The sequence below is a fragment of the Coregonus clupeaformis genome, unplaced genomic scaffold (assembly GCF_020615455.1).
Source record: "Coregonus clupeaformis isolate EN_2021a unplaced genomic scaffold, ASM2061545v1 scaf3935, whole genome shotgun sequence".
NCBI classification, from domain to species: Eukaryota; Metazoa; Chordata; class Actinopteri; order Salmoniformes; family Salmonidae; genus Coregonus; species Coregonus clupeaformis.
This window is the reverse complement of record NW_025537389.1, coordinates 15474-29211: the sequence shown is the minus strand read 5'-3', so window position 1 is coordinate 29211 and position 13738 is coordinate 15474. Positions and strand designations below refer to the sequence as shown.

Sequence of the window (13738 nt, the reverse complement as noted above, 5' to 3'; positions counted from 1 at the left end):
ATTTTGTACTTTGTTGAGTTTTTGTGTTCTTACCTCCGCTTTTGTTCCATCTGCAGTCACACGTCCGAACCTTCACCCCACTTCTGCCTGATGGCCGCGGCTGCCGAGCCATCACTGGACCCAGTACTGCACCTCTAACTACTCAACCACGCGCCCGCTCTGTCCCTGGATTATACTGCACCTTTGTTTGTATCCGAATAAACCCTCACTTCTCGTTCAACTCTCCTTGTCCTGGTCTGCTTTTGGAAGCTTTCTGTCTAAATAAGGCCATCAAACGAGGAGTGTGGCGATCAAGCTCGGCATAGAAAGTGTTAGGTAGGTTCTGGTTAGTTATCCGTTGGAACTCTACATATACCTCCATTGAGGAAAGGACAGTAACAGCAATTATTTATTTTAGGATGAATGAAATTAGGCAACATTACACACAATGTGACATACAGTAGCAAAGATAAAAACAGAAAAAATAACCTACAAAATGAATTTATTTATTAAATTGATGATGATTTTACCTCAGACTGCATATGAAGAGCAGGCCAGAGGTCCATTAGCTCTTTCACCGGTGGGCAGGACATTACAATAATCTGTCGTCGCAAGGCAAACGTGTTCTGCATCATCTTACTAATAAGGGATAGGTTTCTCTCAGTCTTCTTTACTTCCTCGACAATAGCCTGCCTCAAAAGGTCAAGGCTTGAGGGATCCTCTCCTTGAGGAAAGTTAGGCAGAAAGTTGACCTCTGCACACTTAGGCCTTTTGATGTTGGAGTGTGAAGGTTCATTCTCAGGGTTTTTTCGGCTTCTTTTCCCAGCATTTACAGCGACCTCCTGACATCCAGCCCTTCTCATCTTGGTCCTGTAATTGCCCATTTTAAACTTGATGCTGTTTTTCCAGCCATCCCATCCATTGTCAGATCCTGCTTCTATTAAACAGGGGTGTTTCCTCACAAGAGCTTCAGCCACCATTGCTATCTCTTTATCACTGGGGTAAGCCTTAAAACCATATATGGTAGATGCCAGTTTGTCTAAAATATTGTGCTTTTGGTCCCTTGACAACTGAAGAGGTCTCTCATTCTTTTCAAATTCAGCATTCCCATCTCTAAGTGTCAGCTCAACGTCAAATGCAAATGTGGGAATTTGTAAAGGACCTGGAGGCCATCTGCTCAGATGTTCTGGGGATGACACATCTGAAAGGGTATCAGTTGATGCAAGAGAACTGGAATCCTGTCTAACTGAAATATGAACACAGGCTTTTTGTGGTAACTCCTCGATGTCAACAAGGCAAGTGAGTTTTCCATCAAAGTCTGGATCTTTGTATTGCAAACTGAAGTCACAGTCCAATTCCAGTTGTTCTTTTAAAATCTCAATCACTGCATCAACAGAGGCTGGACGGGAGCTGAGTTTTAATTTTCTAACACGGTCTGCCTCGATGACACGAAAGATCATGTTTTGTGGGGCTTCAGCTGCCATCACTTTAATAAAAGAAGAGATTTGGAGGTTAACAACACATCAGCACACAGACATTATAGTGCATTTATAAGGCTTTCTAAATGTTTATAATCATTAATGACAACCTCCAACGGGGGGGTGAGGAGGCCGTGGCGGACATAATGAATGTATGGCAAAACAAACACTTCTTATGTTCTTGAGCATGATATCTTGACAGATGAGTACTCAGGGCATTAAGTGTCTGAAATGTGGACATGCAATCATCATGGAGGCATGAGAGCGGGCTCATTTTTGAAAAGTGGCTGTGCTGCAGTCTGCAGTGTTTAAATAAATATTTTCTAGTGGTAAAAGAAGCTGAACACAACTTACAGTGCCAAGTCATATTTGTTGCAGCAACCTGAAAACACACAAAAAAATATTATTTTACAGGACACCTGTCATGAAGTTTAAACCTCCATCAGAACTATCAAAAACTGCAGTCATATTCCTCATACTAAAAGTGTACAACAATATAGCTACACCAACATTGATTAAAACAAAGTAGATGTGTAAAATGCCTGTTAGACTATTCAAAACATGTTTATTACACAAATAAGTCAAAGTTAGGTAACGTTGGGCTGGTAGCATCCATAAATTCTTATCGTAGCAATAACAAAAATATGAATACAAAAAAAGTAACCAGCTAATTCAACTTGCAGAGAATAGCTTTCAGTTAGCCTAAGTCACAACACGTGGAGTTAGCTTCTGCTTTCATTCACAACACTGACACAGCTCCAGCACAGATTTCAAGTTTTTATTGAGCAGTACATGATACCTTACTATCCACCGCTGCACGTTGGGCTCAACCAGTTTTTTACAACTACATTAGCCTAGCCATGTAGCCTATACAGCTAGCTAACTGGCGGAATGACTTTGCATGTTAGCTTGCTAACCTAACAGATAACCGTTTTACATTGCTAACGTGACTCACTTTGTCCGTCTTAAAAACACGTTGAACCTCCAGAAACAAACATACAAACATTCAAGCAAGTTTTATGTTGACTACTTACATTCACAACTCATTTGTGCAGAGCTGAGTGTTACCCTCCGGTCTCCTGCCCTTCTCCTCGGCTCCGGTCTGCTGCCTGAAGAGGAAGTGCACGCAAATACTACAAAATAAAATATGTGAGCGCATATATGTAATTTATTAACTAGCCAACCTTGTAACAAGCAAACTATTAACAATTAATTATTTATAAACGTATATACACGTGTGTGTGTGTGTGTGTGTGATATTTTATATACAAATCTATCTGATGCAATTGATTTATTCTCAATTCGTTCTTGATTTGATTCATTTGTTCTTTCAAAATAAGACATAAATTCATGTTTAATCCATATAGTTTTAAGTTTAAAAAAAATATGTTAAGTAGCAGTTACATAAAAATGAAAAATGTTCATATTATTATTATAAGTTCAATAAACTCAAAAAGAAGAAAATTGCTACTGGCACTCAACATTTTTAAGTAAGTACAACTTTTAAGAACATTTTAAGTTTACACTACGTATTACAATTAATTATTTTGAACATTCGGGTTTACAGTGTAGTAGACTACTGACACTCACTCGTATGGAATGGGTATGGGGACTACATTATGCTACCTGTGGCTTTCTCATGCACGGTTATACGTCAGACATTTAAACGGCTAGGGATAGCGGAAAGTAAACCCCGTATTGAGTCAATACTGACATCTATTGGTAAACATAATCCTTAACATAAATATCCCAGGTTAGTACACAACGACTTTCCTTACATGTTGTGCTAGGTCCTGCAGGACATCACCCCCTTCATCTTCCTGTAAAAAAAAAACACAAACACAAACAATCTTTCAATGTTGGGAACAAATGTTACATGAACATTTAAATCAAGCTGGATTACAAGATGCCCTTATTTTTTAAAATCAGAATGTAGTGAACAGGCTGATGCGCAAAGGCAACTACGCTGAGCGTGTGGGCGCTGTCGCACCAGTCTACCTGGCCGCCGTGCTTGAATACCTGACTGCTGAGACCCTGGAGTTGGCCGGAGACACTGCCTGTGCAAACAAGAAGACTCACATCATCCCCTGTCACCTGCAGCTGGCCTTCCGTAACGACCCAACATCTGGGCGGTGCTACTCCCCAAGAAGACAGAGAATGCCGTCAAAGCCAAGTAAATTCGCTACTGCGGCATCAACTTGACTACTCAACCCCCAAAGGCTATTTTAAGTGCCAACTAATTGAGTGGGTGTATACACAAAGAACCAGACACCTGGATAGTTCCCGTTGAGGTTCCCCCCGGAAGAGAAATGGTTTCTGACTGCAACAGTGAGTCCTACAACATCTTAATTATATCAACCCCCCTCTCCACTAAGCACCCCAGTTATTTTAGGGACACATATCACTTCTTAGAATATATCAAACACATAGCTGTTCCCTCCCAAACATATACACATATATACAGTATCTCACAAAAGTGAGTACACCCCTCACATTTTTGTAAATATTTGAGTATATCTTTTCATGTGACAACACTGAAGAAATGACACTTTGCTACATTGTAGAGTAGTGAATGTACAGCTTGTATAACAGTGTATATTTGCTGTCCCCTCAAAATAACTCAATACACAGCCATTAATGTCTAAACCGCTGGCAACAAAAGTGTGTACACCCCTAAGTGAAAATGTTCACTCGTTAGTGTTACAAGGTCTCAGTTGTGAATGGGGAGCAGGTGTGTTAAAATTTGGTGTCATCGCTCTCACACTCCCTCATACTGGTCACTGGAAGTTCAACATGGCACCTCATGGCTAAAAAATCTGAGGATCTGAAAAAAAGAATTGTTGCTCTACATAAAGATGGCCTGGGCTATAAGAAGATTGCCAAGACCCTGAATCACATTGTAGGGTTTTTAATGAATTGATTTTCAAATTATGGTGGAAAAAAAGTATTTGGTCAATAACAAAAGTTACTCAATACTTTGTTATATACCCTTTGTTGGCAATGACACAGGTCAAACATTTTCTGTAAGTCTTCACAAGGTTTTCACACACTGTTGCTGGTATTTTGGCCCATTCCTCCATGCAGATCTCCTCTAGAGCAGTGATGTTTTGGGGCTGTCGCTGGGCAACACGGACTTTCAACTCCCTCCAAAGATTTTCTATGGGGTTGAGATCTGGAGACTGGCTAGACCACTCCAGGACCTTGAAATGCTTCTTACGAAGCCACTCCTTTGTTGCCCGGGCGGTGTGTTTGGGATCATTGTCATGCTGAAAGACCCAGCCACGTTTCATCTTCAATGCCCTTGCTGATGGAAGGAGGTTTTCACTCAAAATCTCACGATACATGGCCCCATTCATTCTTTCCTTTACACGGATCAGTCGTCCTGGTCCCTTTGCAGAAAAACAGCCCCAAAGCATGATGTTTCCACCCCCATGCTTCACAGTAGGTATGGTGTTCTTTGGATGCAACTCAGCATTCTTTGTCCTCCAAACACGACAAGTTGAGTTTTTACCAAAAAGTTATATTTTGGTTTCATCTGACCATATGACATTCTCCCAATCCTCTTCTGGATCATCCAAATGCACTCTAGCAAACTTCAGACGGGCCTGGACATGTACTGGCTTAAGCAGGGGGACACGTCTGGCACTGCAGGATTTGAGTCCCCGGCGGCGTAGTGTGTTACTGATGGTAGGCTTTGTTACTTTGGTCCTAGCTCTCTGCAGGTCATTCACTAGGTCCCCCCGTGTGGTTCTGGGATTTTTGCTCACCGTTCTTGTGATCAGTTTGACCCCACGGGGTGAGATCTTGCGTGGAGCCCCAGATCGAGGGAGATTATCAGTGGTCTTGTATGTCTTCCATTTCATAATAATTGCTCCCACAGTTGATTTCTTCAAACCAAGCTGCTTACCTATTGCAGATTCAGTCTTCCCAGCCTGGTGCAGGTCTACAATTTTGTTTCTGGTTCCTTTGACAGCTCTTTGGTCTTGGCCATAGTGGAGTTTGGAGTGTGACTGTTTGAGGTTGTGGACAGGTGTCTTTTCTACTGATAACAAGTTCAAACAGGTGCCATTAATACAGGTAACGAGTGGAGGACAGGGGAGCCTCTTAAAGAAGAAGTTACAGGTCTGTGAGAGCCAGAAATCTTGCTTGTTTGTAGGTGACCAAATACTTATTTCCCACCATAATTTGCAAATAAATTCATTAAAAATCCTACAATGTGATTTTCTGGAAACAAATTTCTCAATTTGTCTGTCATAGTTGACGTGTATGATGAAAATTACAGATTTTTTTTTATCCACAGAGGGTTCTCCCCAACAAACTGGCAAAGTACACAGACTTACTAGAGAACCACAGAAAGCGTAAGTCCTCCTCTTCCAGTGATACTCTTGTGAAAAATGCAAAAATCACAGCCTTCGCTGCCCCAGGACGGGTAACACAAGCAACGCTTGACAAGCTGGTGCTAAATTTTGTATGTGAGGCCAACCAACCATTTTCTGTGGTTGAGACGCCATCCTTCAAGACTTTGATAGAAACCTTGCAACCTCAAACAGTAATGACAAGGAAAACGTTATGCACAAGAATACAAGAAGCTGCAAAACACAAGAAGAGCATAATCATCAAAAAGCTGAGTGCTGTGAACTATGTTGCTACCACAACAGACTGCTGGTCTGCCAGACAACGTAGCTACTTAGGTGTCACCTGTCACTGGATAGACAACACCTCACTGGAGAGGCACTCCGCTGCATTGGCTTGTAGACCTGTCAAAGGCTCGCACACGTTTGTTGTCCGTGCTGCTGCATTAGAGGAAATACATTCTGAGTACCACATCAGGGAAAAAGTGACCATGGCGACAACAGACAGTGGCTCAAACTTCCTGAAGGCCTTTCGATTATATGGTGAGGAGAAAAAGGAGGAAGCCATCAATGTACAAGAGGAGAGTGACTCCACCCTTGATGATGCAACAGAAGATCAGAGTGAGTCAGAGGTGGAGTGTCAAGATGTGTCTGCTATTCTGGATGACAACACAGGCCTTGAGTACCAACTTCCAAGGCACCAAAAGTGTGCATGCCATCTCCTCAATCTTATATCCACAGTTGATGCCACTGCTGCAGGAGGAGCTGCAAACGAAACCTACAAGAGGCTGTCTCGGTCTGCTTTTGCAAAGTGTCATGCTCTTTGGAATAAAACCAGCAGGTCAACCATGGCTCATGAAACAGTGGAACGTGAATGCAAGCTGCTGTTTCTCCGACCCAATCAGATACGCTGGAGCTCCCTGTTCCTCGCTGTAGAAAAGATTGTGCGCATTCACCGAGAGCAAGGAGAACAAGCAATTCGCAATGTCTGCACAGCAATAAAGATAAAGATGTAAGTTGACAAAATGTATATTTTGTTTTAAAAGAATAATAAAAATAAATAAGCCTTGCTGATTAATGGGTGATTCCACTTGTCTCAAGTAACTAAGTTTTCTTTGCATGGTGGTGTGACAATTGTGGATGACTTGAATGAAATAATTTAACTAATTTATTTTATTTTTATTTATTTGTGCATTTAACATGTACAATGCATAATAAACACATTGTACCAGAAATAGCTATAAGTAATTTTTTTATCGTTACATCTTTTATAGGTTCAATCCAGCTGAAATTGGGTTTTTGGTCGAGTATGCTGCTGTGATGAAGCCTGTTGCCATGGTCCTTAATATCCTCCAAGGGGAATCATCTGTGCATATGGGCCTCCTGCTGCCAACACCTTAACAGTTGCGGGACAAGCTGAAGAGGTTGGAGTCAACTTGCAAAATGTGTACACCTCTTGTTCACGCCCTGCAGCAAGGGATCCAGAAACGTTTTGGAGACGTCATGAAAGAGCCTGAGCTGATTGCAGCAGCAATACTCCTACCAAGATTCAGAACATCCTGGACCACAGAGGAGAACATCTTAAATGCTGGTAAATATAATTGTTTATCAATTCAAATGTGAACCAGTAGACATTGACCTATATAACTCTGTATAATATTACTGTAATTTAGGATTATAGTGTGTCAGTGACAAACCACAGGGTGGCAATATAGTTAGAAGCTCAGGTAGCTTTTAATGTCAAACATCAGCAGCTTGACAGCCTATACAGTAGAACGGTAAGAATAATGTGCAGACTTAATTCGTTTGAAAAACGATTTATCTTGCCCTAAAACCCACAGGCCTTGACTACATCAGAAATCACCTCAACACCGACTTGGATGATGTCACCAGCGCAAACAGCGGCCTCTCTGATGAAGACGACTTCTTTGCATCCATGGAGTTGGGAAAATCACAAGTAGGAGTGCTGGAGAGGTACCTTTCATGTCTGTCCCCTGCAGGTATGGATCTACTCCACACCTTTCCTCGCATCAAGAAGCTGTCACTCAAAGTCAACACAGGTCTTCCTGCATCTGCAGCCTGTGAGAGACTTTTCAGTCATGCAGGACTCCTGTTCACTGCTAAACGATCACAGCTTCACAGCAAGAACCTGTTGAAGCTTAATAGTGACATCACTGAGCGATTCTTTGGTGAAATAGTTTGTTTCTGCATGTTTTGACACACACACACAAACTCCCAGTGGGGCCTTCAATATAAAAGGGTTTTCATGTTACTGTGCCAAAGAGTTCCTGGAGTGTTGACTGAAGTCAACCAGTCAAAGGGCCAGTGTCAGCCTAAAGGTTAGAATACTGCCAAATCTGTTGTCTGTCTGTGGGAGTCTAGATGGGGGAAGCTGCTCCTCTCTCAGCTGCTTTTGAGCAAAGCGTGTAATCCCCTTAACTGTGTAATGGTTGTGCTAGAGAGCACAGAGCTATTAATGTATAACTCCATTGTAAAGACACATCATACATGCTTTATGCTGCTTATCTTGGGGGGGTGGGGACAAGTGTGACTTTTTTTTTGCTGACTTTTCTTGTTAGATATTGGAGCTGGAAGTAAACATAATGCCCCATCTACAACTACATCACTCTCCTCTGATACCTTTTAGAGAACATGCATTCAGCTTAATTTGTGTTCTGGGATACTAGGCCTGCAATATTGTTTTATTTGGCCATCTATCATGGACTGGTGCTTTTTCAGTTGATGTGTATTGCTGCTCTTTTCCTCTGCTCAGTGAGATGTGCAGTGTGGCCTAATCACAGATCAGAGTATTAATTTCTAGGCACACAGAAAAAGGGCTGTTGCTTGCCATGCAATACAAAGGTACTGAGTAGGCCTAATCAACACCTATTGATTATTTTATGTTGACCGCTTCCTTCTGGTGTGCAGTTTTCTGTTCAGCATACCTGGTATGAAATGTTTGTGTGTTTCCTTCTGTTGTTCTGTCACTGTGGAGACACACACATACACAGTTTATGAGAGTTTATGGGCTGCCTCATTCTAGTTCTGCCTGGTAAAAAAAAGTATAAAGGTTTGGAAATGTGTGTTACTTGTGCTTATTTTTTTATTTTTTTATTATTATTATTTTATTTGATAAGTACTTGAATTTACCGGAATTATTTTAATTTAAGCTATTTTGTCATTCATTTTAATTTATTTTATTGTTGGATGAACTATAATTTGCCTAAAGATGATTATTTTGTATTTTTGTCTGTCTGATTGTTGCCTTGTGTTAAAAAATAAACTCAAGTAACTCATTTACATTACATTTACATTTTAGTCATTTAGCAGACGCTCTTATCCAGAGCGACTTACAGGAGCAATTAGGGTTAAGTGCCTTGCTCAAGGGCACATTTACGTCATTTAGCAGACGCTCTTATCCAGAGCGACTCACAAATTGGTGCATTCACCCTATAGCCAGTGGGATAACCACTTTACAATTTTTTTTTTGGGGGGGTAGAAGGATTACTTCATCCTATCCCAGGTATTCCTTAAAGAGGTGGGGTTTCAAATGTCTCCGGAAGGTGGTGAGTGACTCCGCTGTCCTGGCGTCGTGAGGGAGCTTGTTCCACCATTGGGGTGCCAGAGCAGCGAACAGTTTTGACTGGGCTGAGTGGGAACTATGCTTCCGCAGAGGAAGGGGAGCCAGCAGGCCAGAGGTGGATGAACGCAATGCCCTCATTTGGGTGTAGGGACTGATCAGAGCCCGAAGGTACAGAGGTGCCGTTCCCCTCACTGCTCCATAGGCAAGCACCATGGTCTTGTAACGGATGCGAGCTTCAACTGGAAGCCAGTGGAGTGTGCGGAGGAGGGGGGTGACGTGAGAGAACTTGGGAAGGTTGAACACCAGACGGGCTGCGGCATTCTGGATGAGTTGTAGGGGTTTAATGGCACAGGCAGGAGGACACAACGGAGTTGTCAACCGTGATGGCGAGATCATGGAACGGGCAGTCCTTCCCCGGGAGGAAGAGCAGCTCCGTCTTGCCAGGGTTCAGCTTGAGGTGGTGATCCGTCATCCATACTGATATGTCTGCCAGACATGCAGAGATGCGATTCGCCACCTGGTTATCAGAAGGGGGAAAGGAGAAGATTAGTTGTGTATCGTCAGCGTAGCAATGATAGGAGAGGCCATGTGAGGATATGACAGAGCCAAGTGACTTGGTGTATAGGGAGAAAAGGAGAGGGCCTAGAACTGAGCCCTGGGGGACACCAGTGGTGAGAGCACGTGGTGCGGAGACAGCTTCTCGCCACGACACTTGGTAGGAGCGACCGGTCAGGTAGGACGCAATCCAGGAGTGAGCCGCACCGGAGATGCCCAGCTCGGAGAGGGTGGAGAGGAGGATCTGATGGTTCACAGTATCAAAGGCAGCAGACAGGTCTAGAAGGACAAGAGCAGATGAGAGAGAGTTAGCTTTAGCAGTGCGGAGAGCCTCCGTGACACAGAGAAGAGCAGTCTCAGTTGAATGACCAGTCCTGAAACCTGACTGGTTTGGATCAAGAAGGTCATTCTGAGAGAGATAGCAAGAGAGTTGGCTAAAGACGGCACGCTCAATAGTTTTGGAAAGAAAAGAAAGAAGGGATACTGGTCTGTAGTTGTTGACATCAGTGGGATCGAGTGTTGGTTTTTTGAGAAGGGGAGCAACTCTCGCTCTCTTGAAGACGGAAGGGACATGGCCAGCGGTCAAGGATGAGTTGATCAGCGAGGTGAGGTAGGGGAGAAGGTCACCGGAGATGGTCTTAGCAGGAGGAAATCAACACTGCTCATAATTCTTCACTATTATCCCCTACAGTCCTCACACACAGGGGCGTGTATACGTTTGGCTTCAATTAAAAAAGAAAATGACATAACAGAAACAAAATAGTGTTTGTGTGTTCTCCTAGTCACTGTCGTCGTCAGACCAGCCCAGGTCCATCATGTTCATGTCCAGCGTCGCGGTGGTGGCGGCCATATTGATTTTGGTTCCCTGTCGTAGGCTGCAGGTCTTAGAAGAGTTCTGATTGGATGTTGTCCGCATGCCCACCTGTACCCCCGACTTCACCCCCTGACCTCTGACCCCTAACTCACTCCTGACCTTATGACTTATGACCCCAACATTAGCCATGTCACCCCTGACCCCTACCACCCCCATGTTCATATTCATATCCATGTCCCCTATCCTCTCTATCCCCCCAATATCATCCAGAGAGTGCATATCCCCAAACCCAACCATACTCCCCCCACTCAGCTCCCTAAACATTGACTGCATCCTCCCTCCCTCCACACTCCCCCCCTCCACCACCCTCTCCTCCTTCGTTACCTCCCTCCATCCCTCTTGTCTCCCAGTCTCCCCCCATCCCCTCTCCTCCCTCTCTGTCTCCCCATCTACCTCTCCAATCCCACCCTGGAACCCCTTTAGCATGATTTGTAGCCTCCCCCCTTCCCCTAGCTCCAGCCGACCCCCTTCTATCCCTCCCTCCGTCCCCCTCTCCTTCACTCTCTCCCCCCAGGTTACCTCTATCCCTCCATCCCCATCCTCCTCCCCAAGACTGATTGAGAAGCCCCTAATCATGGACTGGAACCCACCTATCCCCCTGTCTATCCCTCCCTCCATCCCCCTCTCCCTCCGTTGCTGAGGTCTCTGATGAGGCAGGATATCTTGGCGCTGTTTGACTCCTGAGACTGAGAACGGAAGAACGACTCCGAGCTGATGCCTGATGCTATGGGGGAGAAGAACTGAAAGAGAAAAAGAGACGTGGGGGGGGGGTGTTGAACACAACCCAGATGTCATCATTAACCACACTATAAATGTGTTGTTACTCTAGGGATGCGGGGCTTTGACTCCATACAACATGACTGTTTCTAATATCTAAATCTCAAATAAGGTTGTAAAACAAATAGAAAATGTTTATGAATGAAGCATCATGGTCTTTGAAACCCGGCAAATATGTAGGCTACTCACAGGGGTGACATTGGACCTCTCCATCAATCTCTCCTCCCACAGTCTCTGTCTTCTCTCCCTCTCCTCTTCTCTCCCTCTCCTCTTCTCTCCTTCCATCCCCATCTTTTATATGTCCCTGGCAAATTATAATGACGATCAATCTCCCTCCACATACCCTCCCCTCGCTCTCGCGCACTCTCTTTCTGTCTGTAGGAACTTTGTGGAGGAGAAGTTGGGGGTAAAGTATACAGAGGGGAGGAAGACAGAGTTTGCTAAGTCCTTCAGAGAGAGTGGACCTGCCTCGCCAGTATTCTTCATCCTGTCTCCTGGAGTAGACCCTCTGTAAGACGTGGAGTCACTGGGTAACACTAAGACAACTAATTTTGTAATGTAAAGATCACTGTAAATCTGCATGAATATGACACACACACACACACTGAGAAAATATTGTTTCCATGGTAACAGGCAGGAAGTTGGGGTTCACCATAGACCTGGGGAAACTCCACAATGTGTCTTTGGTTAAGGGTCAGGAGGCTGTGGCTGAGGTCGCCATGGAGATGGCTGCTAAGGAGGGACACTGGGTCATTTCACAGGTATGGCTATCCTGCTATATACTGTACATAAAACATAATTCATTCATTCATCATTGCATCCATCCATCCTTCCATCCATTCATTGTTTCATTAATCAATTTATTAGTTTGTTCGCGCTTACATTTGTTCATCCATCCATCCATTCATCCATCCATCCATCCATCCATCCATTCATTCATTCATTCATTCATTCATTCATTCATTCATTCATTCATTCATTCATCTCTGTCAGAATATATACCTGGTGGCTTGCTGGCTGGGGTCGTTGGAGAAGCTTCTGGAACGCTGCTGTGAGGGCAGTCACCAGGACTACAGAGTGTTTATGAGTGCTGAGCCTACCCCCACACCACAGGAGCACATCATCCCTCAGGTACACACACACACACACATACACACACATGCATTTATAATAACACGGTGTGTTTTCCTAATTTAAAAGTGTGTTTGTTCTCCTCTCCTCACTCAGGGCATCCTGAAGAATGCCATCAAGATCACCAACGAGCCTCCCACTGGCATGCATGCCAACCTTCATGCTGCTCTGGACAACTTCGACCAGGTACAGGAATGTGTGTATTAATGTCTGTCTGTCCACTGGTGTTAGGGATGGGCAATTGAAATTATTGTTCAAAATAATCTCATCAAATGTTTGATTCACACTTTATAATAATGTCCAGTAATAGATCATTTCTAAGGCTATTATAAACAGTTCTCACTATTTACTAATTGCTGTTTCTACATTTGCAAATGTTAGTAAGCTATACATAGTTATTTATACATTTTCAAATGAATTATTGGATAATTCATTAGATGTTTAATATAGACCCTTATAAAACATTTACTAATCATTAGTAAAGTACAGTGGTGTAAAGTAACTAAGTAAAAATACTTTGAAGTACTACTTTGAGGTATCTGTACTTTACTTGAGTTTTGTCTGACTACATTCTGAAATAAAATATGTGCTCGTTACATTTCTAATGCTCAGGCAGGACAGCAAAACGGTCAAATTCATGTACTTATTAAGAAAAATGCATCCCTACTGCCTCTGATCTGGTTTGTAAAATATTGTTGAACTGTGTCCCTGGATTCCCATAAATAAATAAAAATAAAGGCAATTAGCATAATATAAGGAATTTGATATATAGCCTTTGCTTTCACTTTTGATACTTAAGTACATTTAAAACCAGATACTTTTAGACTTTTACTGAAGTAGTATTTTACTGTGTGACTTTCACTTTTACTTGAGTCATTTTCTTTACTTTTACTCAAGTTTTACTGAATTGGGTACTTTTTCCACCACTGGTAAAGTATTATCTCCACCAAGATCTCAAAATGACATGGAAAATATCAATTGTAAAATAATAAGGACACAACACTGGATG

At 43.0% G+C, this 13738-nt stretch overlaps 1 protein-coding gene across 1 annotated transcript; it reads right to left on the bottom strand.

The window, feature by feature from the left end:
* Positions 1-240: 240 nt before the first annotated feature.
* On the bottom strand, positions 241-2558 carry LOC121563308 (the record flags this gene model as incomplete). The annotated part of the gene is made up of 4 exons (XM_045220470.1): positions 2492-2558; positions 1812-1839; positions 510-1465; positions 241-355 (listed from the first exon to the last, which is right to left on the bottom strand). Coding segments are annotated over exons 2-4 (1084 nt in total), but the record flags the coding sequence as incomplete, so codon positions are not given.
* Between the last annotated feature and the right edge of the window lie 11180 nt (positions 2559-13738).